Source organism: Aulonocara stuartgranti (assembly GCF_965226115.1).
Source record: "Aulonocara stuartgranti genome assembly, chromosome: 17".
NCBI lineage: Eukaryota > Metazoa > Chordata > Actinopteri > Cichliformes > Cichlidae > Aulonocara > Aulonocara stuartgranti.
The window spans coordinates 39,431,248-39,455,705 of record NC_138953.1 but is presented as its reverse complement, the minus strand read 5'-3'; the positions used below and the strand labels follow the sequence as shown (position 1 = coordinate 39,455,705).

At 43.8% G+C, this 24,458-nt stretch overlaps 1 protein-coding gene across 2 annotated transcripts; it reads left to right on the top strand.

Annotated features, from left to right (window-relative positions):
• Window positions 1–440: 440 nt before the first annotated feature.
• Window positions 441–23,245, top strand: mllt1a (MLLT1 super elongation complex subunit a). 2 transcript variants are annotated; one of them, XM_082510173.1, is made up of 12 exons: window positions 441–601; window positions 6,578–6,758; window positions 7,322–7,404; window positions 9,585–9,728; window positions 11,252–11,377; window positions 13,956–14,606; window positions 14,826–14,916; window positions 15,066–15,177; window positions 15,726–15,825; window positions 16,189–16,257; window positions 17,209–17,280; window positions 17,384–23,245. In XM_082510173.1, the coding sequence occupies exons 1-12, from the start codon at window positions 590–592 to the stop codon at window positions 17,507–17,509; spliced, it is 1,767 nt and encodes a 588-aa protein (XP_082366299.1). In that variant the 5' UTR covers window positions 441–589; the 3' UTR covers window positions 17,510–23,245. The 2 variants fall into 2 exon arrangements, with proteins under 2 accessions (XP_082366299.1, XP_082366298.1); XM_082510172.1 differs by having other exon boundaries at window positions 16,189–16,266.
• The last annotated feature ends 1,213 nt before the right edge of the window (window positions 23,246–24,458 follow it).

Genomic DNA, 24,458 nt, shown 5'->3' with positions numbered 1-24,458 from the left:
AAAACACTCTGTGTCTGTGTTTACTGACTTTCCAGTGGGTTAGATATGAAGCTGTAGTTTTTAATAGGGCAGTTTTTACAGGGCAGGCAAAGAAAGACATTTTTTAAATTTGTAAATATAAGAGGATTGTAAGAGTAAGATTAGGCTGATTGTTAGTGCCATCGATTTTGCGTTTAGGACAGGAAGAGAAATGGGTAAAATCTGAAACCCAATACGATCGAACCCCGATTAATCAATTAGCATGCTGTGCATTTTACAATTGAAACAGAGCTGTAGCCATTGGGACAAGCTCGCTGTCACTCCAGAGAACCACCAGAAAATGCTTTAATTGTATTTGCAGCTCGGGGACTGGCCCGCCTTTGGCGATCGCTGGTTGGCTCCTTTCAAGAGCGCTTCCATTTGCCGTTCTCCTATTGGCTGAGAGAGCTTTCTGTTTTGGTAGCCTGCCAGATGCCGTCTGCGAGGGGAGGGAGCCGTCTGCCTTCCGCTTTGGGCAGAAGGATAGACACACAATGAGTAGACGAGGCTGGGTAGAAGCTCCACTAACGCCGCTGTAAATATATCCATCATTCACTGAGGCCAGAGAAACATGGAGAACCAGGTAGAGTGGCTTTTGTGTCTCCCGATGCTATATGAACTTTTCAGGCTGTAAATGGCAGCAGGCTAAGCGCTGGCTGGTCAGGAATGAATCCTCTGTTCTGCTAGCCAGAAGAAAAAAATGCTCCTGCTGCTAATGAACTCGTAGTTGTTTGGCTCTGGAGCTATGCTAGCTGGGCACTCATACATCGGTATTTACCGCTAGCTGAGCTCAGTCTACTACACCATTCAGTCAGTACCGCTGCATAGCTCTAGCCACAGCCAGGCACACAAAGAGAGCTACAGCTACTGCTTTGCTGGCTTTAAACAGCACATGCACAACATTAAACAGCACGAAGACCAGTCTCAAGTCGAGGTTTTGTACCGCCGAGCTAAGCTAATCTACCTATGAGGACAGTGTCGGCCGTTGGCTAAAAGCTAAGGAGTCGCTACAAGGCGCCGGGAGAGAGAAACCTGGAGAGGCGGGTGTTGTCTCCAGTGCCAGCGGCCTGAAACCTTAACATACAAAGCAAATAAAACCAGCAATCTGCGTACATCATGCAGTGTCTGCATTATTTGCCAGCACTTGGTTAATGTTTAATGGTCATCACCTTCGTGTGGCATGGTGAAAAACTGACAGGCTCCGTGTGTGGCAAATGTTGAGTCCAGTAAAGATTTGCTGCTTATTATAAAGCAGAGAATCCTCAGTATAAAACATAATTTTAAAGGCTGGTCTGTGAACTTTGTGATCTTGAAGTGTCGTGCCTCGACATTTTGTGCAATCCACATATAAATTTGCGCAGTTAAAATTTATGACACCATAAAAAGGTACCTAATTTATTTCACAGAAACAGAAAAGGGGCTAAACCAAATTACATATCTGCTAACTGTAAAGTAGATGCTGCTGAATGGGTTACTCTCAAAATGCCCGAGGCTATTCAGGACTTATTTCAGATGGCTAGGCCACACACACCCATGGAAAGTGGCTCAGCCACTTTCTTGGAACGGGTCTCCGCTCAGCTTTGGCCCCTTTGAAGTTTTAGTGCATCCAGAGGAAGTCTCCTGCTACAAGTTAAATGCTTTCTCTAGCTGTACTTGTGCTACGCATGTTACCTTTGTTACATAGGCAAGATTTGCAAATAGCTTTTCCAAACACTTTACACAAATATCACACGCACTGGCATTTCATGTGTACACATTCAAATTCTACCTTGATCAAGGGCACACCGATGTCATTTTGTAGTGTGTTCCCATTGAACGGAGTTGCTTTGTTCCTAAAAGTGTTTGTAGTGAGTATGTCTGGCCTCACTGATCCAAATGCACTTCAGAACACTGAGATATATTTGCAAGGTTGTTGGACTAGATCTCATTAGGTTTAAATTGCTCTTTCAGACTCAGAGAAGGATCAAGTTTAGACTAAAAATGGGGAATTCAATTTATTGCATAGTCCAACATCATGACATTAGCAGCGGGATAGCAGCTTGATTAGTCATACAGCTTTCTGTGTGGATAGCAAAGGAGCCTCTTTTTTTCTCTTCTCTCGTGCTCTGATCTTTGTGGCATGAACGCTGCAGTTGAGATGACAGGATGAGTGGTCGTGCAGCTTTTCATAATCCTCACACGCTCGTTCGCACACCCTATTTCCAATGCTCACTTGTTTTCTTTGGGTGCTGCAGATAGGCTATTTGTGACTCCCCTGTGGCTCCCAGGGATTGACCATTTTCCAGTACAAGTAACTGTTTCACCTCTATCCACGTTATCTCGTAGATTGTGCAGTACGGGGAAAGAGTTCAGCATCCCCACAAGACAACTGGTGTCGCGCGCTTGTTCGTCCCCTTTCAGGCAAACTTTCTGACTTTTATTTTAATCGTTCATTTGCTGGAAGAGATTAACACGGTCATGAGGGGTGTTATTTACATGGCAGCTGGGAGTTCATTGTTTTCATGGGAGCCAGTGTGTCTGCCAAAATTTGTATTTCCCCTCAATTGAAGCACTGTGTGAGTGAAAGAGAGAGGGGGCATGCACGCATCATTTCAATATCGGTGGCTTTGTGTTATTTATTTATTTTATCCCATGCTTTGGCTTTGATGGAAGTTAGCTGAATAACTGTGTCTCCACACGCCTGTTTGCCCAGCTTATTTTAGTAGAACTAAACTGTTTGACACTCTGGTTCCTGTGTATCTGCACCAGTGTTGAGTTCATTTCGTGTCTTCATAATTCTGGCTTCTTGTTGTCATAAAGTTTAAACTGTTTAAATATTAGAGGAATTTTTTCCTTCTTTTTTTGTATATTCAAAATCATCTTGAATGTTGTGGTGAAATTTTCGTTGCTTCTGATTTGGTTTGGGACTGCTCATAGAGAGGAACATCTGAATATGTCACCTTAGATTTGGAAATGTGTAGACGACAGAGATTAGCTTAATTTATCAATTAACAACTGAAGAAAATAAATCTATAAACTAACTGATAATAAAAATAGATGTTAATTGTAAACTTTCCTGCAACTGCACCAACAAAATGTGTTTAATGGAAGAGTACACTTCTTGTTTCATCGTGTTACGGCGTTATCAATAAATCGGCCGATTGTTTTCTTAAATGATGAGTCTGAAAATGATCCAGTCTAATAATCAAGGTAGTGGTGTCAGATGACTTGCAATGTCAGCCATCACCCCACAAAAATATTCAGTTTATTGTCAAAACAAATGAGAAAATATTTCTCAATTCAGAAGGTGAAACGGGAGAATATTGATATGGACTCGAAAATGTTTTGATTGATCTTTTTAGTCATCAAAAACTTGCACTCATTTTCTGACTATCAGCTAATTAACTGCTTACCTCGGGACGGGGTTCTCTGTCTCGTTCTCTTAATTCGTTTCATTATTATTATATTGCACACACTCCTGGAGCCAATTGCTTTTTTTCTGTCAATTTTTTTCTGCTTAAAAATTGTGAGAAGAGATTTTTTCCTCTGATTCTTCATTTTGCTAAAGGATCAATCATAATATCAGAGAATGAAGAAATCCTCAAATTCCCTTGTTTTAGTTTTTATTTATATTTAAATGTTTTTAAACTTTACCTGTTACTGAAATCACTTAATTTTAGCGCTCATTCTTTTTTGTGTGTTTCTGAAGCACAATCAGCATCTTCCTCTTTGGCTCGTTGTCATCCTGATTTTTATGTTTGCTTATCACAACCCTGATTTTTTTTTTTTAATTTTTTTTTTTTAAACCAGCTCCTCGGGGGGAGGGGGGGCACTGATGATTGGAGGGAGTCCATGGCAGCTCGCTGTGGGTGTGGTGGAGTCTGGAGTTTAAGGGCATTACTGCCACAGAATGGCCGGGCAGAGCGCCAGGCGGGGAGGTGTATGTGCATGCCTGTTTGTGTGTGCGTGTTTGTGTGCGTTCGTGCTGGGGAGTGCCAGACCAGCTCATCTCAATCCTGTCCCCTCTAATCCCCCCGCTCGGTCCCAGCTCACGAGCTCCTCGGTGCAGGGGCCAAATCCCCACATTCTTCAGTCCTCCCCTGGACATAAAGTGCCTTTCTGTCCCCCGCCCGCCTCCACCCCTCGCTTCCCCTCCTGCGCTCTATCTCCACCAGCGCTGTGTCACTTGCGTGGCCCGCTGCTGTCATTGTTCTTGGCAGACAGTTGTGGCCCAACAACGCGACCCTCTTCTGGACAAACCTTTTGAGATTGTTCTGCTCGGGCACCTAATCACTCCCATTCCACTGGGAGCGTCCCTGCATGAGTCCGGCTTTGTTTCTGTCCGGCCCCTTTCCACTCGAGTGTCGAGTCCTAACACTCGAGAGATTCAGAGGTTTTGTTCAAGGTGGAATCGCGACCCAATGAATAATTGCTCCGTGGATTAATCTTACAACTGGCTTTGCTTATGTTTATTTCATAAGCTACCTCAGCTTGGAAGGTGTCTTTGCTGCTGTAATTTGTCACTGCCAGGGACCGGGATGCAGCCAATAGCACGGGGCTTTGACTTACAGTCATTATCGATTGTAATGCAGTTGATAATTGACTTAAAATCTGTAGACAGTTGTTATGATTAATAGCCGACTCTATAAAACAACTGAAGTAAAGGTAAGCGGGTTTGTTTAAAGGTCACGGTGACGTCATCGCCCCAAAAATGAAAGATTTCCAGTTTTAATCGTATTTAATGGTTTTGCAGTTGGATGCAATGTTTTCAGGCCCAAAGCAAAAGCTGTTGTTTAGCCAAGTGTCGGAAACCCAGAGATTCATTATGATGTTACAGAAACATGGGAACAGCACAGAGGAGAGATGGCCGACAAAGTCTGGCTGTAGTTGTTAAACTGACTGAAAATCTTTGCTGTGTTCAGTGATGCTGAGTTTTATTAAGCTATTAAACTATTTGTTAGTAAAATATAAAAATGAATGAACTATTCCATTAGTATTTATTTCCTCTTTATTTGCTAGTAGGGTACTTTAGTGTAAGCTAGTACTGAATGATGTTAAAGGCAAAAAAATCTGAGTATGTCAAACCAACTTAAAACTGTGTGAGCTGTTTTTGTTTTCTTCTTCTTAATCATTAATCGAGCAGTTTAGCAGTTAGCACATTCACCTTGCATGTGAAAAAAAAAAAAAGTGTGGTTTGAGTCTGGGAGGCTACACAAACCCAGCCTCAGGGGTCACGACCTTAGTGCCTGTCCCAAGCCTGGATAAATGGGAGGACTGGATCAGGAAGGTCATTCGGTGTAAATCAGGCCCAATCACACATGCAGATGTCTCTCTGTGGTGATACGTTCAGAAATAAAGGTGCTGCCAAAAGCACCTTCTCCTTTATCATAAATCTGTGATATCAATCCTTAGAAACCCCCTGCCTCAGATCTAATGCAAAGAAGGGCTTTCCTTTCATCCTCAGATCTTTCTTCATAAGAACAGATAAACTACCGCAGATTTGTTTTAAAATTAATTTTAATTTGTGGGTCACATAGTGGTGCATTTAATGCTGTCACCTCCTGAGTTTGAACCCCCGGCCGGCTGGGGGTCTTTCTGTGTGGAGCATGTACCCGTGTGCCTGCGTAGTCCAAAGACATGCATGATTGGTTAATCAGTGATTCTGAAATAGATGTAAGTGTGATTATGAGTCTGTTATCTCTGCAATAGACTGTCGAGGGCGTACTGGACAGCGGTTAAGAAATATGGATGGACGGACAGATATTATTTGAGTTGGCCTCACTTTTCCAGCACAGATGACATTTAACAAGCTTCTTAAATGAGTTAGGTCCAAATCAAAAGATGGTTAGTCCTCTAACAAGACAATGGAAAATGTCTGCTCAGCGTTATGTATTTATTTTTTCACCTTTTCGCTGACTCCGAAAACCGAAAACAAGAAAGTTGCATAGAAAATAAAGTGCTGATTATTAGTTGGTTGCAAACTAGGTTGTTTATCCTGTCTGTGTCCTGTGTTGTATAGATTTAAAGCCCCTTGACTTTGGCTGATGAATAAAAACTGACCTGAGTGACAGTATTGCCTGGAAATGTAGGCAGAAGCCAGTAAAGTTCAGGTTGCTTTCATCCCATAAAAATCTCAAGGGATTAATTTTCTGTGCTTTTCTCACTTCTACGTGACAAAATGTCAGTATGAGTTTCTCAATCTCTTAAATCTGTGTTTTGTTTTGTTTTTTTTACAATACCTGAAATTATGGTTTTGCTCCCATGCCACAGCCTGTCCTTTATCCCGTCTTCCTTCTCTCACCCAAACCAATCACAGCAGATGGCTCCGCCCCTCCCTGAACCTGGTTCTGCCGGAGGTTTCTTCCTGTTAAAAGGGAGTTTTTCCTTCCCACTGTCGCCAAAGTGCTTGCTCATAGGTGGTCACATGATTGTTGGGTTTTTCTTTGTATCTATTATTGTAGGATCTACTGTACAATATAAAGCGCCTTGAGGCGACTGTTGTTGTGATTTGGCGCTGTGTAAATAAAACTGAATTGAACGCCTTCATTCTTGGTATTTAAAGTACTCTGTCTCTTTTCAGTGCACTGTGCAGGTAAAACTAGAGTTGGGCCACCGAGCTCAGCTAAGGAAGAAGGTGACATCAGAAGGCTTCACCCACGACTGGATGGTGTTTGTCCGAGGCCCAGAGACTGGTGACATCCAGCACTTTGTAGAGAAGGTTGTCTTCCGCCTGCACGAGAGCTTCCCCAAACCCAAGAGAGGTAGGACAGAGCAATAACGACATGTAAACATTCACACAACCACACATTTTCATTCTCTGCCAGTTTATTTTAAAATCCCACACAGTGAAAACAGCCGGTGATTTAAAAGAAAAGGCACCGAATCTTTGAGAGGGAAACAGTTTTGTTTTTCACTCCTTTTTGTGATTTTATACAGATGACACATTTCTTCCTGTTACATATGACACGTGAGAAATTGATCAGATTTCTAAATGTTGAAATGAGGTTGTTTGTTGGAGGTCAGAGTGAGGGCAGGCAGCACAAAGATAAACTGTACCGCTGTGACAGCCCAGTAGGAATATTGTTGTAATTTTCTCTTTACGCCAATTATGAGTCCACTATCATTTAATGCTAAAAACACGCAATCCTATCAGAATAAAAGCATGCTTCTCACTAGTTTGTGCCGCCGTTTTGTTTTTGCATCCCTTTAAATTAAGTAATGTGAAAATATCCGGGCATATTGTGACCTCGACAGAGTTTGTTACAGTCGGTGGATTATTTATTTTCTTTATTGGGGGTTAAAAAACATATTTGTCTCTCTGCAGTATGCAAGGAGCCTCCGTACAAAGTGGAGGAGTCGGGCTACGCAGGTTTCCTCATGCCTATTGAGGTTTACTTCAAGAACAAGGTGAGAATACCTGAATGCATTAGAAAATGTTAGTTTTTCTAAAAGTTCATTTTTACACGTGGCTGAGCTAAAATGGTTAAAACAGGAAAAAGCAGAGAGAAAAATCTGTGATGCTCTGCAGAGATCTGCAGGAAAACTGGGGGGGAGGTAAAAAAATCACTGACCGCTGCAAATAACGACACAATCACCTCCCTTAGAGATGCATCTCAGTCTGAATGGGACTTAAGGCTGCCTTTACACTCTCACAGGAATGCAGCATATAAGGAGAAATCAGGCTTTTCCAGCGATACTCATGTTAATCTGGTTAACTCCTTAACTTGATAGAGAAAACTGGGTTTCCCTTTTACTTGATGTGAACGTAATCAAGTTACCGTCTAAACCAGGAGTAATGCAATTACTTGTGGCCGTATAAAGGCAGTGATGGTTCAGAACCTCTGGTGGAAAAATATGTACACTATAAATCAGAAGTATCAGCTCTCAATGATCACATAATTGACTAATTAAAGGCTGGGCTACTTTCTATCCTCTTATGGAAAATCTAAGGTAGACGTTAGAAAGATTAGACTGGAAGCAGAGCCCCCCAAAGCTGAGTAACCAGTGATTACTGGCAAGCAATTATCAAACCTGTAGTTTATTAAACTAAGTTAAGTACGCCTGTGATTTCCACTTAGATCGGCTGCACACGCGTGATTATAAGATGAGCCATTCTGGACTTGTTAGCCGTGTCTTTCTGCACGTCTAGATCATGGCTCCACATGACAAAGTGTTGCTGGAGGATTTGAAGTCATCATGAGATGAAAGCTTTTAATCAATAGTTCTATTAAAGAGCCTCAGGACAGCTAATCAGATCAGATTTGTGGTGGCTGTCCTCTTAAAATGGCATCATGGGTGCTCTGAGAGTTTGCACAGATCCGACTTGCAAAAGACCTGCATATAAACAACATGTCATAAAAACTGCCAAAATAGCCTTTGCATGAAGAGAGATGCGGGGAATATTTGGAGCACTAGATAAATTTGTTCGGTCATATCTAGAACCACAGTGTGTGCACTCTGACTGAAGCGTGGGCTGGGCGTGTGATTACAGGTGACTGCACAAGTGCAAAGGCGTTAGGAAGGTGACGTTTATGGATGGTATTATTATTTGCTGCAGACGTACCAAAACACTGGCTGGATGACTCTCGGCCTCCAGGAGCTCGTAAGAAGGAATATCCCCGATGGCGATGCAGAGCCTGCTCTCAGAGTACCCGAGTGTGCTAGCTGACACTTTTAAAATATTTTACAGGGAAAAGCAACGATGTCTTTAAAGGCAGGCAAAAAGTAACTAGAGTAATGAAAGGTGTGCTGACATCTGGTGCATTGAATCGCGTTTGTTGTGGCTCCATTTGTGATATAGTAACTCGAAACTGTCGGTTTTTAATTTGACATAAGGGCAGATATCTTACTCTTGTACTTTAAAGTAATGCGATTACCTGAATGTTAAATGATTCAAATCTGTAGCACCTTAAAGTGATGTTGCAGCAGAGTGCGCTCCTGTGGTAAGCCGTGTTATAGGATCCGTTTCACTTTAGGAGAAATGCTCGTATGCAGTCCTGTGTTAGTGAAAGGCTCGTCTGGTGTGGAAACAGTTGTTTCTATTAGTCACAGCACCGGCATCTTTATGTCAGCCATTGAGAAGAACGATGGAGGAACCGCTCTGCTTGCATTACGATACAGGGCCTGTGCACATTAGTGTGCCATCATCTTCTGTAGTCCTTTGTAATGTTAAACCTTTCAACTGCTTCCAAAATTGCAACATCCTCCTTTTAAGTGCGAGTAGCTTCTGTAAACAATGAGACGAATCTGTCAGGATGATCCAGAAAAGACTTGAAGGAAAGTGAAGAGGAAAGTAAATATTAGCTACCATTAAGCCATCATCGCGGTTACTTAAAAAACTTTATTTATAAAGTCTTTGAAGAGTGACCTAATGCATGTGCCTGTGTCGCTCCGCTCCGCCGCTGTACAGCTTCCCTCAGGAATGTTTCTTATCAGTGCTCCAGCTCCAGCATTGTCTCTGTTCTGTTGACTTTCCGGGTTGACGGTGCAGTCATTCAGCTTTTATTGTGCGTTGTGAAATGTCTATGACTGAGTGCCACACGTGCTGTGTAAGGACTTTTAAAACCTTCATTCTTCTCCCTGTTCAGGAGGAGCCCAAAAAAGTGTGTTTCAACTACGACCTTTTCCTTAACTTGGAGGGCAACCCACCAGTCAACCACCTGCGCTGTGAGAAGCTCACCTTCAACAACCCCACCAAAGAATTCAGGAGAAAGCTGATCAAAGCTGGAGGGGTGAGGCTGCCTGACACTTTGGCTCGTAGCCAGGCTGACTGACTGAGAGCTAAATGGCTGATCAAAGTGAATATCAGACGCTAATAGTAGCGAGTGCGGCACACTGTATTTTAGCGTTAACGTGGGAGGAGTTGTTGGCTCGAAGTGTTTTTTTTCCTGTTCTCGACTCCCATTTTAATCCTTTAAGAGCCGCAGATAACCCGCATTGAGGAGATCACTTAAAGTCTTAAAAAGCATTGATTTACTTTAAAAAGGGGTCTTAGAAGGAATTAAACCCTGAGATTTCACTTTGAAAAGTATGTTTCTTCTTCTTTGTGCTCTTTTTGTGTGTGTGTGTGTGAGAGAGATCGGGAGCTGCTGGGATGTTACACACTCCTTTGCCCGAACGCTAAATAGGGGATTGTGTGAACACGAGGACGCTGAATCGGTTTAGTCAGCACTGCGGCTGATAAATAAGAAAGTGTGACTTTTATCAAAACCTTGTGTAAACTTAAATAATCCACATATGCTGTAAATTGTTACGTTGTTACATTATTTAAATCAATTCTATAATTTGAAAATGCTGCAGTGTTACTGATCAAATAGCTTTTGACTCTTATGTCCCTGCTGTTTCCCCCTTTGGCTAATGAAGGGATTTTTATACAGTTTAAAAATATCTTTAATTTGGCTGAATAATGTGATCCTGTTTAGGTGACCTCACGTCAGAGATTCATTTTAACCTCCTAAGAACCGAACTCTTTCATAGCATTTTTAATTTCTTTTTGCTGTTTGGGCTGATTGAGACCTGATGGATGTAAAAACAAAGAATTACATGATTATTTTTTATTTATTTACCTGATTTTTGTTTCTGCATATTTAAAATTGTGTCCTAGGACAGTGGTGTCAAACTCCAGGCCTCAAGGGCCGGAGTCCTGCAGGTTTTAGATGTGTCCTTGATCCAACACAGCTGATTTAAATGTCTAAATGACCTCCTCCACATGTCTTGAAGTTCTCCAGAGGCCTGATAATGAACTAATCATGTGATTCAGGTGTGTCGACCCAGGGTGAGATCTAAAACCTGCAGGACCCTGGCCCTCGAGGCCTGGAGTTGGACACCCCTGTCCTAGGAGGTTAATGTAACTCCATGGTGTAGATGTGTAAATGCTGTAGTAGCCATTAACCTCCGAGCCCAGAGTAGCTGTACATTTAAGGTGCTGCACACTATGAACACTCAGTTCATTGGAAATTGATCAAACTTGAGCTGCAGGAAGTGAGGACAGTCTTTATCAGCTTTGCTTTTCGCTGTTTCTGTATCTCGGCTGCTGCAGCGCGTCTTCCTCAGTATATGCTTTAATACATTTTTATTTGCACATAAAATAAAATTCATCTATGATACATTTCTTATCTTTTATACTGATTCGGTTTGATTTTCTTTCCAAACTCACGTATAAAGCCCACTTATAAATCTATCGGGGAAAATGAACATGTGTTTTGCTTCAGTTCTCAGAGCTTGCACCTATTAAAGCCTCTTTTTTGAATTTCAGGTGTTGGTGGTCCCCGAGGGGGCGGAGGCCATGTCAAGGCCAAGCCCAGACTACCCCATGCTCCCCACCATCCCCCTCTCTGCCTTCTCAGACCCCAAGAAGACCAAGACCTCTCACGTGTCAAAGGTTGGTGAAGAAATGATCCCGCTAGACCGTTTTATTTTCTCTTTGCACCTCTCTCATTCATCTTAAATTTATAATCGGCTTTATTGGTCAACTCCAACGATTGCATTTTCTAAAAACACACACACTGTCTGGGTAAAAGACATTAACAAAATCATTAAATCAGCCTTCAAAACAGCCTGACTCAGACTTCTAATCACTACCAGCTGTTTTTGAGCATCTGTATGCAGAATTACTCAGCCTGCCAGGAAAGGAGGGATATCAGAAGAAAACGGGAAACTGATCCCTTTACGTTTACTCTGCCAGCTCACAGGCCAGCACAGAACTGACCTGGTACGGTCTTTCTTAAAAGTGGGGCAGGAGATTGTCTTTCTAAGTCTATTCCTTCTCTCTTGATAAAATAAGGAGCTGATAAAGCGATAACAGGCCCCTGTGTTCTTCTCGTACGCAGTCATTTGTTAAAGCCTCACCATTGTGGCACGCATGCAAACGAATGTCCGTCTTTATTTCGACATAGAAATGCACGTTTCATCAGTCCCATGATTATCGTGGCATGAGTGGATGTTTGCTGAGCACCAGCTCGAGCTGGAATGGTTTCATCCAGCTGTGTCCATCTGCTGACACGGAAAAACTCGGCGCAGGAAGTCTCCGAAGACGCACTTTTTCTCCAGTTTTTTAACAGTATGATAAAAGCTCTAATGTGTGCATCAACTTTAATAGTGTCACTTTGAAAAAGCTGTAAAACTGTTTGCTGATAAGTGGGCGCTGCCTGCCAGAGCTCTATTAAAAGCCGCTCTGGTGACTCTGTGGCGCGTTTGTTTGCACATTTGCATTTTTATGCCTCCGTGCCAGTGACAGCTGTGGCTGAGGAAATATGCTTCGGGGTTGACGATGTGTTTTTCTGCCCCATTCTCACGACCGATGTCTCAGCAGCTCTTTGAGGAAAATTATTCACGTTTGGCACAAACTCAGGAATTGGTTAGTATCTGCTGGTCAGAGTCACTTATACACCTTTTCGGTTATTTGTTGAGATCAGACAGAAATGTCAGCTTGTTGCACTCGGACTGGTTTTTCCTTCACCACTCAGTAGTGATGAACTTATGTGGGGTCAGAAGTTTGAAAGAAACCTGAAAATTATCACCTTAAAACCGATGGCTTGACCAATGATCCCATGAACTCGCTCTGCTTGGCGCGCCCAGTGCCCACTAAGTATTTCAGCAGCACCTGACGATACGCAGCACTGTTGAGGTTGTTGAGACCTGTGTCTCTCACCTCCTCTCTCTTCATACTTTGCTTCCTACTCTATAAAATTATTAATAAACTTGGTCTGAGAATTGTTAGGATTTTGCAGTGCATGACAGTCTTCTACTGAAGACTGCTGTACGGTGTAAAAGTGTGACGTCAACGGTAACGCCATCTGCAATTGGTCTTGCAGGGAGCAACCTAAACAAGTAGAAACCCTGCTAAAGGTGGTCCACAGCTGCACGAGTCAAACTTGGAAATGTTGGAGGTTGTGGGGGGCGGCGGCTAATGTTGTTTCCGAAGCTCACTAGAAACGGAGCCATCGTTGATTTTCCGTACGCTTCGTCTGCTGCGACAAATCACGTATCACATTTGTCCAGCACCATTTTTTGGTAATTGGTAATTTATTTCAACATGTGAACAATATACAAGTACATTTAGAAAAGAAATGAGAGAAAAAAAAATATACTATACAAATTACATACAAAAAAACATTCTGATTAATTTACATGTTGAAAGGGAGTGGGAAGAAGTATACACTTATTTAATCCCACCCCTGTCCCATAAATTATCAGTGAATATTTAGTCAGCTTCCTTACTGATATAATTTGTAATAAAAATAGTGAACAGATTTCTGATATACTATATACTATAATATCACATCATGAATTTTTTGTTTGTTTTTAAATAGAGACATTCACTTAATTTAAATATTTTCCTTTTCTTTATAGATCGAGAAGATCATATTTTTATAACTCTTTTTGAACAGTTTTATGTTTGGACATTGCTTTAATTCCATATTCAGTTTGTTCCATAGTTTCACTCCTTGAACAGAAACACAAAAGCCTTTTCTTGTAGTACGTACCTTCATTGTTTTGAAGTTACAAAAACCCCTTAAATTATAACTTCCTTCTTTCAAACCATCAATACGTTTCAGTGCGTTTCACGCTAATCGGATTCCAGCGACGCTAACGACATTCCCATCAGCAGCAGCTCCACATAGCCTTGCTTATTAACAGTTATAACTAGCTAATAGAATCAGCTAAGATCTCGAGCCTATTAAAGACTAAGATGCTGGGACTGGAACTGAGGATGTCCTCATTCAGCTCTGAGCGATGGTGAACTTCATACAGCTGTTAGGCAGATGTTATTCTGTTTACTAATTACTGAGACAGTCACATGTAATGTGATTACATGCCAGACTGGAAAGGCTTGATTTGGGAATCTTGGGAGGACACGGTGCGTTTGTACTCGAGGCAGCTGAGCTGATATTCTGTTTGTGGCGGTTTGAGCCAAATAGGAGAAGAGTCGATGATGATGATGTTGTTTCTCTCTCTAGGAACCCAGCAAAGAAGGAAGTGGAGGCAGCAGCAAAGGACCCAAACCACACAAGTTAACCAAGGAGCACCGAGAGCGGCCACGCAAGGACTCTGAGAGCAAAGCTGCTTCAAAAGGAGACAACGATAGAGACGGAAGCAGCAAGCCTGGCCGCGATCCTTCCTCTTCCTCGTCTTCAAAAAAGCCGTCAGACATCAAAGTGAAAGATGAAGTAAAGGTCCTCCCCAAGGCGGCCTTCAAGGAGCCTAAAATCACACTGAAGGACTCAAAGATGGAGGGAATGTCTCCGAAAGGAGGGGGGGCCGGTAGCGGCGGAGGAGGCGGGGGAGGAGGTGGCGGAGGGCCGCCGGAGCCCAAAGCACCGGGGAAACGACCGTCCACGGTGGAGTCTCCCAAACCGAGCGCTAAGAAGCAGAAGAAGGCCAGCTCCGAGGGGCCGAAGGGGCCCACCGGCAGCGGGGCCTTCACAGGAACCTCCCCCCGTGTATCGTCCTCGTCCGCAGCAAACCAGTCATACGCTGAGAAGAAGCCTCCGAAGGAGAAGGGTCGCTGGTTCCCAAGCAAAAACGACACGCAGGAACTGAAAGAGGCCAAGAAACTACAAGACTCGGAAGAGTCGAATTCAGAGGATGAAGCATCGTCAAAATCAGAGGTAGGAGGACGAGACGGTCGCTTCAGTCAAGCTTTGAAACGGGAAAATGTTTGATGTGAAAAATTCGTTAGTTTCTCTTGAACAGACTGAGGTCTTACCCGTCCATTTAAAAGAAAAAACAATGCATCATTACATCGTGAGCCCATCTGATACTCGGTCCCATGAGTGTCGTTGTTGTCTCTCCATGGACTCGTTGATCTCTCCTCCTTCTCTTTACAGCCGTCGGTTCCCTCCAGTCCTTCCACTCAAAGCTCCAGTTCAGATTCCAGTTCAGACTCTGACTTTGAGCCGGGACAGAAACAAGGACAAGGTACGGTTCTGTCAACTACGACCCATTTCACATAAAAATAGAATTTCATTAGATACGATTATTTCATTTAATGAGCAAATTTAGACCTTATACAAATTTTGGGTGCTGAGAATGATGGAAGATGATGGTTTGTGTGACTCGTCGCTCAGGCCCCCTGCGATCCATGGTGGAGGAGATCCAGTCTGAAGAGTCCGATGATGATGACTCCACCTCAGAGGAAGAAACGCCCATCAAAACCAACCCGCCTAACCGCGACTCTCGGTCAGTCCCCCAAAACACATCCACTCTTTGCACTGTCACGCTTTCCTACACAGAAATTAGTGACAGAAACATGCACATCAGTGAAGAAGTCATCATCAGTCAGCTTACATGTATGACACGCTAGTGGGAAAGTCATGGTATGTATGTTAATGCTTGATGTTTCAATTCCATTAAACAAATACTAATGTTTTGGGCTTTTTAATGCTTTTTAAAGTATTTTTATCCTGTAAAAAAGGAGAAATAAAGCGGTGAATATGCACTGTGTCTACGGGAGAATATAAGCTGCACAATATGCATCAAACAAGTCAAAGTTGGAGCGTATTAACTGATCATTTTTCCCTTTTTATAGTTGTGCTGAGTAGCTACATGTGCAAAAAGCGTTACCGTAGTCTAATAACAGGCTGTCATATCTAGACCTGTCTGCCCACCTAACTTTCTCTTGTTGTTAGAAGGCAAATTCTACTCGAGGGTTAACTCTGCTTACAATGGACAGTGCGAGGCCTGTGTGCATGTCATTGACCTCTGACCTCGCCCTGTACCCCTGTCAGACTCAGCCTGGACAGCGAGAGCGACAGCAGCGACGGCTCCCACCGCCCCAGTCGAGACCCCGCCCCGCCCCCACAGAAACACAGCTCCTCCAATAACAAAGTGAGTCACAGACCTCACTCTGCTGCACACTTTATTAACGAGTCGTCTCATTAGAATAATCTCATTACTTGTGTCGTGTGTTTGGTTCGCACTCACTGTGGGACGAGCGGTTTGCAGTACAAGCTGTGAGTTTATTGCTTTTCTGGGGATTTCATTCTGTATGTGTGAGTTTAGTATAGATGTAGACCATAATTCAGGCCGTGTGTTTAAGGGTGATGCTTAAAGCGGTCTGTAGCCATTCACCTGGCTCGCACTTGCATTCCTGCTCCTTTTTTGCAGGTGGTCTCATCACTGCCTCTCTATCAGTATGCCCCCCCCCTCTCTTACCATCTTTTACATTTTTCTGTTGTCTCTGAACTGCAGGTGTCTGTCCGAAAAAGCCCAGATTCCTCGTTTCGCTCGGAGAAGGTGATGAAGAAGGGATACGACAAGGTAGGAAGGGTAAATCAAACTTTTTATGCCTAAACCTCACACACACACGAGGCTTTCAGACAGCGTTCGGGGGCCACATTAATGGATTCAAGATGCAGTAATGACCAGTAAATTCATCCAGCTATGCAGACTGACTCTGGCCTTTGAACCCATAAACACATCTTTCTTCTTTCTTCGTTGATTAAAGTCATGTTTAAGTAGCGTTTGGTAAACTGATCTTTATTTTGTTGGAAGAGTCCAAAACTTCAGTCCCTCTAAACATGTTATGGTGTCAGTCAAAGAGAAATCCATGTCCAGCACCAACAGATTATTGTTTTTGTCTCTTTGAGTTACTAACTTCACGATGTTGATCAGACTCGTGTTTTTCTCATGATGGTAGTTATTTATTTATTGCCCCGGCTGCTGTATCTTTGTGCTTCTTACACCGCTGAAGATTTGGGACCAGATCTTCCAGATGTTGCTCCGTGAAGTATGAGAGTCTAAAACCTGCAAATGCTGCATTTAAAAGCCCCCAAAATCTGGAGAACACATGCGACCCTTTATAGATTCCCCCGTGAAGATTTATTGGCTGAGGTGGTGACTGAACCCCCATCAGCACCTCATTTAGACTAAACGTCTAAAAGCAGAAGAGATTCTTTGTTCCTGCTGTTACCTCCTGCTGGGATCGATTACCACAAAGCTAAGATGGAACATACTGATCGGTTGATAACGACAGAACTGATGCGTCTAGTCTCTGAATCAGTTTGGAGTTCCCAGTTTTCCCAGATGTTCGTCTCGTGTATGTCATGCATGTGTCCTTTATCTCCCCGATGTAGAAGAAAAATCTCTCTAGAGTCACAATTTTGTGCTGACAGAGTAGGAAGACTCTTAAACACTTTATTATCATTATTATTATTTTTAAACTCCTTGGACTTTATTCTCTCCTCTTTTCCCTCCTGTCCCATGGAGCAGGCCTACACAGAAGAACTGGTGGACCTCCACCGCAGACTGATGGCATTAAGGGAGCGTAACGTCCTGCAGCAGGTGTGTGTTCGTGCCAAAGCTAAATCACCCTGTGATGCTCTGATTCTGTGAGCGTACGGTGCTAACGGTTGCCGTGACGTTAACTGATCTTCCTCTCTCTCAGATCGTCAACCTGATCGAGGAGACGGGCCATTTCAATGTGACCAACACCACCTTTGACTTTGACCTCTTTTCACTGGACGAGTCCACCGTCCGCAAACTACAGAGCTACCTGGAGGCGACCACGTGACAGGAAGTGGAAGCCGGCCCGTGGATGGCGGAGGCGGCCTCGTCGCTGCGTCTGCTCTTTCGAGAGGAGACGGGTAGCTGGATCTGTCGCAGCTCTTTCGTGGGACTGACTGAACCTTCGAACAAGCACACACGAAGACACAACTCCACCACCTACGCTCGACGCCGGGGAGAGAACTGGAGGAGCAGCAGCGGGAGGCGTGGAAGGAGACGCCGGAGCGGCAGAACTCCGTCTGCAGTCAGGATTTTCACTACCCATCTCTCGTCTCGAGTCCGTGCAGTGGTGTGGAATTCACCCCACAACCCCTCCTCCACCCTCCTGCACCCTCATTGCTCCCGCCTCTGCAAACCTAATACTTCCCCCTCCTCCTCTTCCTCCTCTACATGCACACTCCTTACTCGGCAGAACACTCCGATTCTTCCCCCCCACCCCCGTTGTCAGCTGGAGCTCATTTCTCTCTCGACATACTCTTGAGGTGTGTGTGTGTGTGTGTGTGTGTGTGTGTGTGTGTGTGTGTGTGTCCGAGCACTGCTGAGGTTTAAGGGGAGATGTTGTCTTTGTGGTCACTGACTTCTCTCTGTTTGCTTGAACACAAACAGCCAGTTTGATTCTTCCCCCGAGCATACACCAACATATAAAGAATTAAGGTAGCACTTTACTTTATTAGCCACCTGTTTAACATTAATAGGCACATAAACCTCAAACAAATGGATTGTGACACACTATAATGTAGTTGTAAGCAGATGCGTGTTTCCTCGTGTTATCATATTGATCAGAGTTTAGGAGTTAAAGCCCATAAAGACTTTTAGTTCTTCTTGTTTTAAGAGGTTTTCATGCATGAAGCAGTTTTAGGAGCAAAATGACGAGCTTTCATTTTCTTCTTCTCTTGTTTTCCTCTCACACGTTACTCAGAGCAGTAAAAGATTCATTTACTGAAAATACTACTAATGTGGTTTGGGCAAGGGTTGCAGGTGTGATGCCGGCTCAGTCGCGGCGGACGCACCAGAGCGTTAGCTGCTCTGTTTGCACGCGATCTGACACGACGAGAACGTTTTAGAAGAACGCTGCGCACCGGAGAGGTCCGGTCTGATAATTGTGCTCATTACGTGTGACAGCTCTTTGCCACTTGTTTTTCTAAGCCCGGTTTGGGTCTCTGCAGTAAAGATTTGGGGACTGGTCTTTCACTTGAGTTCATTCATTCCCCTCTGTGGCAGTAAAAGATGGCGCACGCGTCTTAGAAACTCCTGTAAATAAAAGCCAGAAAGCCTTTTAGTCCCGACTCTAAGCTACTAACAAAGGCGGCGTCCTGTAGGAGAAAAGGATCATACACTAGACAACCACTGTTATATTTCACTTTTTTTAAAATAGAAATGCGTTTCAGAGTAACATAGTCCCGTTCATGGCATTTTCTTAATGAATTATACTCATCGTCTATCTGAACAGCGGGTGTGAAACCTCATATGTAATTATAGTGTGTTATAAACCAGTTGTTGAGTATTTGCAGTGCTCGCGAATGCTCAGCGTGAGGCTTTAAAGCAAAGCGGTACCGAGATTCACGCACATGTTTGCCTCCCGGGTCCTTCCAGCTTTGAACACTGTACATGAAGACACTGAGACGTGTGCTGTATGTGTGCGTGACTGAGCTTTCTGTCGTCTGAACATCTGAAAGCGTTCTCCTCAGTTCCCCCTCTCCTTCCTCGCACTGAAAGCTGAGCCTTGACCTCCTACCAACAGCGACCCCTCCCTTCGCTCCATCCCTCCACTTCACCCCCCCCCCCCTCGTCCACCTCCTCCCTTCTTCCCATATCGGCGTGCATGAAAGGGCTCGACTGCTCGCAGCCGGAGCAGCGGAGGGTCACTCCTGAATTGCCTTTTAAGCGTTGGGTCGGGCACAGTAAGGTGGGGAGAAATGGGGGGAGGGGGGGTTTAAAAAGCCGTGAAAAAGTAGCCATACTTGTCTCCCTGATTCCAAAAATTAAAAAATAAAATAAATAGGGGCCACGCTTTTTTACATTTTATTTTTCTACAAGTGCATTTTGTGTATTTATTCCCAGAAACCTGTGAGCTATGAATGTATATCGCTTTTACTTTTCTACGGCTAGAAACAGCCCCACTCTAGTGCCTTTTTCCTGCGACTTGCAGTGTGTATATGTGTGTGTGAGTGGGGAGGGGGTGCACTCTGTTAGGCATGCCCACACAGATTGAACCCCACCCCAGCCCCCTCCTCCCCTTGGGGAAACTAGTATTAATTGGAATGCCTGACTATCCAGTATTTTCCTAATAGCTTCCATCCCTGCTTCTCTCCAGTGTCTCTGTAGGCTGTCGCCCCTTTTTATCGATTTCCACTCATCGAGCCCTCTGGGAATTTTCAGAAGGCGGCCAAGATTTTGTTGGCCAGTTTTGGAATTAGGTGTTTTAACGCGTGGTAGTTCCTTCCAGTGCGTGCTGTTCAATAGGCTCCTCCTTCAAGCAGCGTTAAGCGTACCAGCTAACAGCCAAGCGTCCGATATCAAGTCGCCAGGCACTTGAACGGCATCGCTAATAGATGTGAATGCAAGAAAATAAAGACGCTGGTCTTTACATCAGGAATCGGACTGATGGTCTCACAAAGCTGGCTTCTTCTAACTAATCGGATCAGTGACTGTACGCTGCGTGGCTCATTCTCTTTAAAAATGATGGTGATCAACATATTGGCTTTATGCGCTCAACATCTCAAACATTTAAGACATGTTAAAAAATAGTTTATCCCAGAGGTAGTGATATTAGAGACTAGACTGTATTTAGTTTGTTTATTTTAAAGCCAATATTGATATTAAAGGCTTTCAATAATCTGATCTAATTATAATGTAAGTTTATGTTGAGCGGTTTTCATTTTCTTCCCCGTTGCTCTGCGGTGCTTCGAGCCAGATCTTTGGTGTTTGTGAGCCTACTTCAGCTCCGGTAAGCGTGCTAGCCGTGGTGATTTATGCATTAATGATCAGGACCTAGTCAACAGAGTACTTGAACAAAGTCAGAAGTGACAATCATCAGTAACGCCCGCTTTAAAAGTTCATCGGAAAGCACGTCGACGCACTGAAATGGTGTTGAATGATGGAGGTCGACTGCTGTAAACGACGATGAGCTTTTGTGTGGTTGAGAGTACTTTGCACAGTGATTTGAACAATTTAACTCTAATTGAATTGGCAAAAACTATCCTGGCGTGTTTAGTGTGACCGCATTTAACAGACACCATCCCACCAGGTCGGAGAAGCTCCGCCTTCTCCTCCTGCGGTGGACTAAAGGCCAATCATTTGTATGCAATAGTTTTCTTTGCATCAAACCGTACTGTAAAAAGATCATAACACACCAGAGAAGCACAAATGTCGCTTTCTTCACTCTGTGTAATAGAGTCCACTGTAATATCTACTCTTATTTTTAGCTCCTAGTGTTTGATTGTTTTCTCTTTACAGTCTTTGTATTTACTGTATATCGTTTACTTGTTTTCTCAGACTCTGTCTATGCTCTATATATCTATAACGCTGCTGCAGAAGTTCCCCCTAACGGGATCTTCAGTTTTATCGAACATTAATGACACTACTCTCGATCGTGAGTAGCTTCCTGTTGCGTAATCTGAACAAACGTCTGCTCGACACATTCAGGAGCCAGTTTTGTGAGGCCCAAACGAGTCAGGACTGAGCACGAGTTCTGGACTTATTTGGGGCCTCGATGTTGGTTTTTGTGGCCCCCTTTAGGCTTCACGCTCTCTCAGACACCAGCCCACTGATCTCCTTCCTCGCTTTTTCCTTTTCCTGTGCTTCTGCCCTGACGTTCCGATAGCTTTAATACTTCGCTCTCTCCTTCTGTTGCCTGCCTGGCTCGGCGCCGCACTCCCTCTGCCCTTACCGTAGACGCCTCACGAACACGGACGATGTCTCAAAATCAAAACCGGCATCAACGCCGCCTCATGTGCCCTGCAGTAGCCCCCCCTCCCGCCCCTCCCTTCTTCCTCCCTCTGCGCCACCTTCATTTTTCCCGAGGTGTGCCTCTGTCAGCAGAACTTCAGGCCCGAGAGTGAATTTTGCAGCCGTGTGAGTGACGATAGTGCATCTTGCCTGCGTGTTTGTCAGCGATGGGAGAGAATTTCCAACGAACAACTTTCCTCTCTGTCCTCTGTGCACCGATGTGGGAACTTGGAAGTCCTAGTTCATGAACTCTGACCTTTGACCGGGCGCTCATTCGGTCCCTTGTGGTCGTGGCGGAGACAGTGAGTTAAGTGGGAGAAGCCCCACTATGTACCCACAGTCAACGTTTTATTTATGGACCTCTGCACTTTTGGCTGTGATGACTTCAGTACTTAAGTAGTTACCTAAACTGTATTTTTAAGGATTTTATACAATATTTACATGCAATACAATATGAATTGAGTTTGTTTTGTTTGCCAACCATTTGTTTCTTATTTAATTGTCTTTTATTTTGGCATGTGTTCTCGCTATTATTCACAAACATGCCTGTCGATCTGTTTTAGGCATAAGATGTTGGGGATGTTCCCTGTAAAAATTAGTTTTTTTTGTTTTGTATCATGATTCTGATGACAGCTGAACACCGAGAAGCACGTGTTTGGGCGGGCGGGTGAAAAACAAACAAAACAAAACTGCTGGATGAGCTAAACTTTCACCCTCTGCCCCGAGTACAAATAACTGGACCACAAGGCGGGACGTGAGGAGTCCACACTTTGGTTCAGCAGAAGAAAAACGGTTTGTTTTTCTGTCGTGTCCAGTTTGGGTTTTCTGCACGTTCGTAAATGTGCGCGCCCAAACGTAGACTGTCATCTTCATTTTATTACGTTAGGACAACTTGAGCCTGAGGAAACACAACATAGAGAAACAAGAGTTGCAAAGTGGGAGGAGATGCTCTGGAAGTTAAAGTGCTATTCATTTTTCCTGGTTTGTTATTTGTTTAAATGTTTGAACCCCTCTCTGGCTTGGATCTGCATAAAACACTGAAAACTGTCTTAAATATTAATATCTGTCTCAGAAGATGTGCTTTAATGAACTGCAACTTGCAGCAAGCAGTAAAGATGACAAGCCTGAGTGATTATCGTTAATGTTGAGGAACATTATAGAAGGGAATGGGAGATAGATGGGAGAAACCCCCCAGCTGTCCCTTCCCTTTGCAACTCTGTGCACAGGGCTGTGAGAGTGGAGCATTTCAGCTGAGTCTATATTATATATAATATGTGTTTAATACAGCAAAGGTAGATTATCTACTGTGTGGATCTTTAGAGGATGAGGAAAAAGCAGCAAAACAAACAAAAAAAAAACAGAGAAAATGGTTCATTGATAATGTGTGGAGGTGGGCGGGGCGGGAGGGAGGGGCATGTGCAGACGGGGTGTTTCCTGTGTCAGTGGTTGTCATAATGTGTCTGTGACAAGGGGGCAGGGTTGCCTGTATTTATAAAGGGTTTGATTATTTTTCTTTTAAAGGGGCGGGGCGAGGGAGGGGGGAGGGCGGCGTCTGAATCCATGTACGAGGTCGAAGCGACGAATGGCGGGAAGAACAAATGAACTGGATGGCTGAAGAACAATTTTGGTATTTTTGAAAAAACAAAAAAGGAAAATAACAAGCTTGGCATTACAACGCCACCATGTGGCCGTATGATGCAAGTTGTCAACGAGGACGAAACATGTTATTTTAATGTTATTTTTATGTTCAAATCATATTATTAATAAAGTCATTAAGTACTGTTGTCCCCCCCTCCCCGTGTGTCCGATCCTTGACCGCTGCGTGACCCGCTGCAAGGGTTCGAGTAAAGTTCACGTGACGGTCATCGCAGGCCGCAGGGTTAAAAGGACAAGCAGCAGGCCGGCTCATAATGCTCGTGATGCATTGACCATCTATTGAGGAAATGCGGCTGTAGGGAGGGACAGTTATTGGCGGAGGCCGATCAATAACCCGGGAGGCTGCGTGGACCTTTTGGCCTGTCGCAGCAGGAACAGCGCAGGTGCAGATGAAATAAAGATGGCTGAACGCCGTTTAGCAGCTTCGCTTTCACGCTCTTGACGTCGTTCGTGCCGGTTCAGTGAACGGAGACGATGTTAATGGTTCGGGCAACACAACAGTCTGTGCTGTGAGCAGAACCGTGAGGTCTCTGGTGCAGCCCCTGCTTTATGTGCTGATTTAAAAATGTAATGTTTTGTTAAGTTAATGGAAAAGTGATTTTATCCTTTAGAAGAAAAAAGAATCGAATATTTGTGATATTGTAAAAGTTTTAGTATCACAATTCAATTTGGACCCACGATAGCTAACAGTGACCACGTGGTAAAGACACTGCGTGCAGATAACCTCCGCCCTTTTATCCAGCTGATGAGACGCATGAGCACAGTTTGCGTAAAAATCCTGTTATTTGTGATAATTCAGCACTACTGTGGCCAATCCTGCAAAGTGTCACAGCTGCGAAACTAAATATGAATGTGTGCATGTGTTCATTACTACTGTTCAGTACATTTACATTGTCAGATAAGACAAATAATGGAGCTGGATCACGTGGTGGCACAGTTCTAGTTCACTTACAATATAAATGTTCAGGATTTTCAGTGAAACGGAAGAAACAGAGTTGGGTCAATTTTTTTTTTACTCTTTCCTTTTTACAAGTCAACGTGAAGCGCAGACTTTCAGCTTTATTTTTTCATAAATTTTGTATTAAATGTTTAGGAATTACAGCCGTTCTTATACAAAGTCCCTCACTTGCTTATGAAGTAACTGAATAAACTCCGTGGTTGCACGAATATCGCAGCTGTCGCCTTGGAGATTCTCTGCCGTTCAGTTTTGTTTACCATGGCAACGCAGCCTCCTGAGCCGAGTGCGGTAAGGCTCTTCGGCTGCGTGCACCTGCTGACAGAAGCTTCATGATGCGAAAAGCATCAGAGGAAATAAGAAACAGAACGTCTGCGAACTACAGAATCCAAACCTA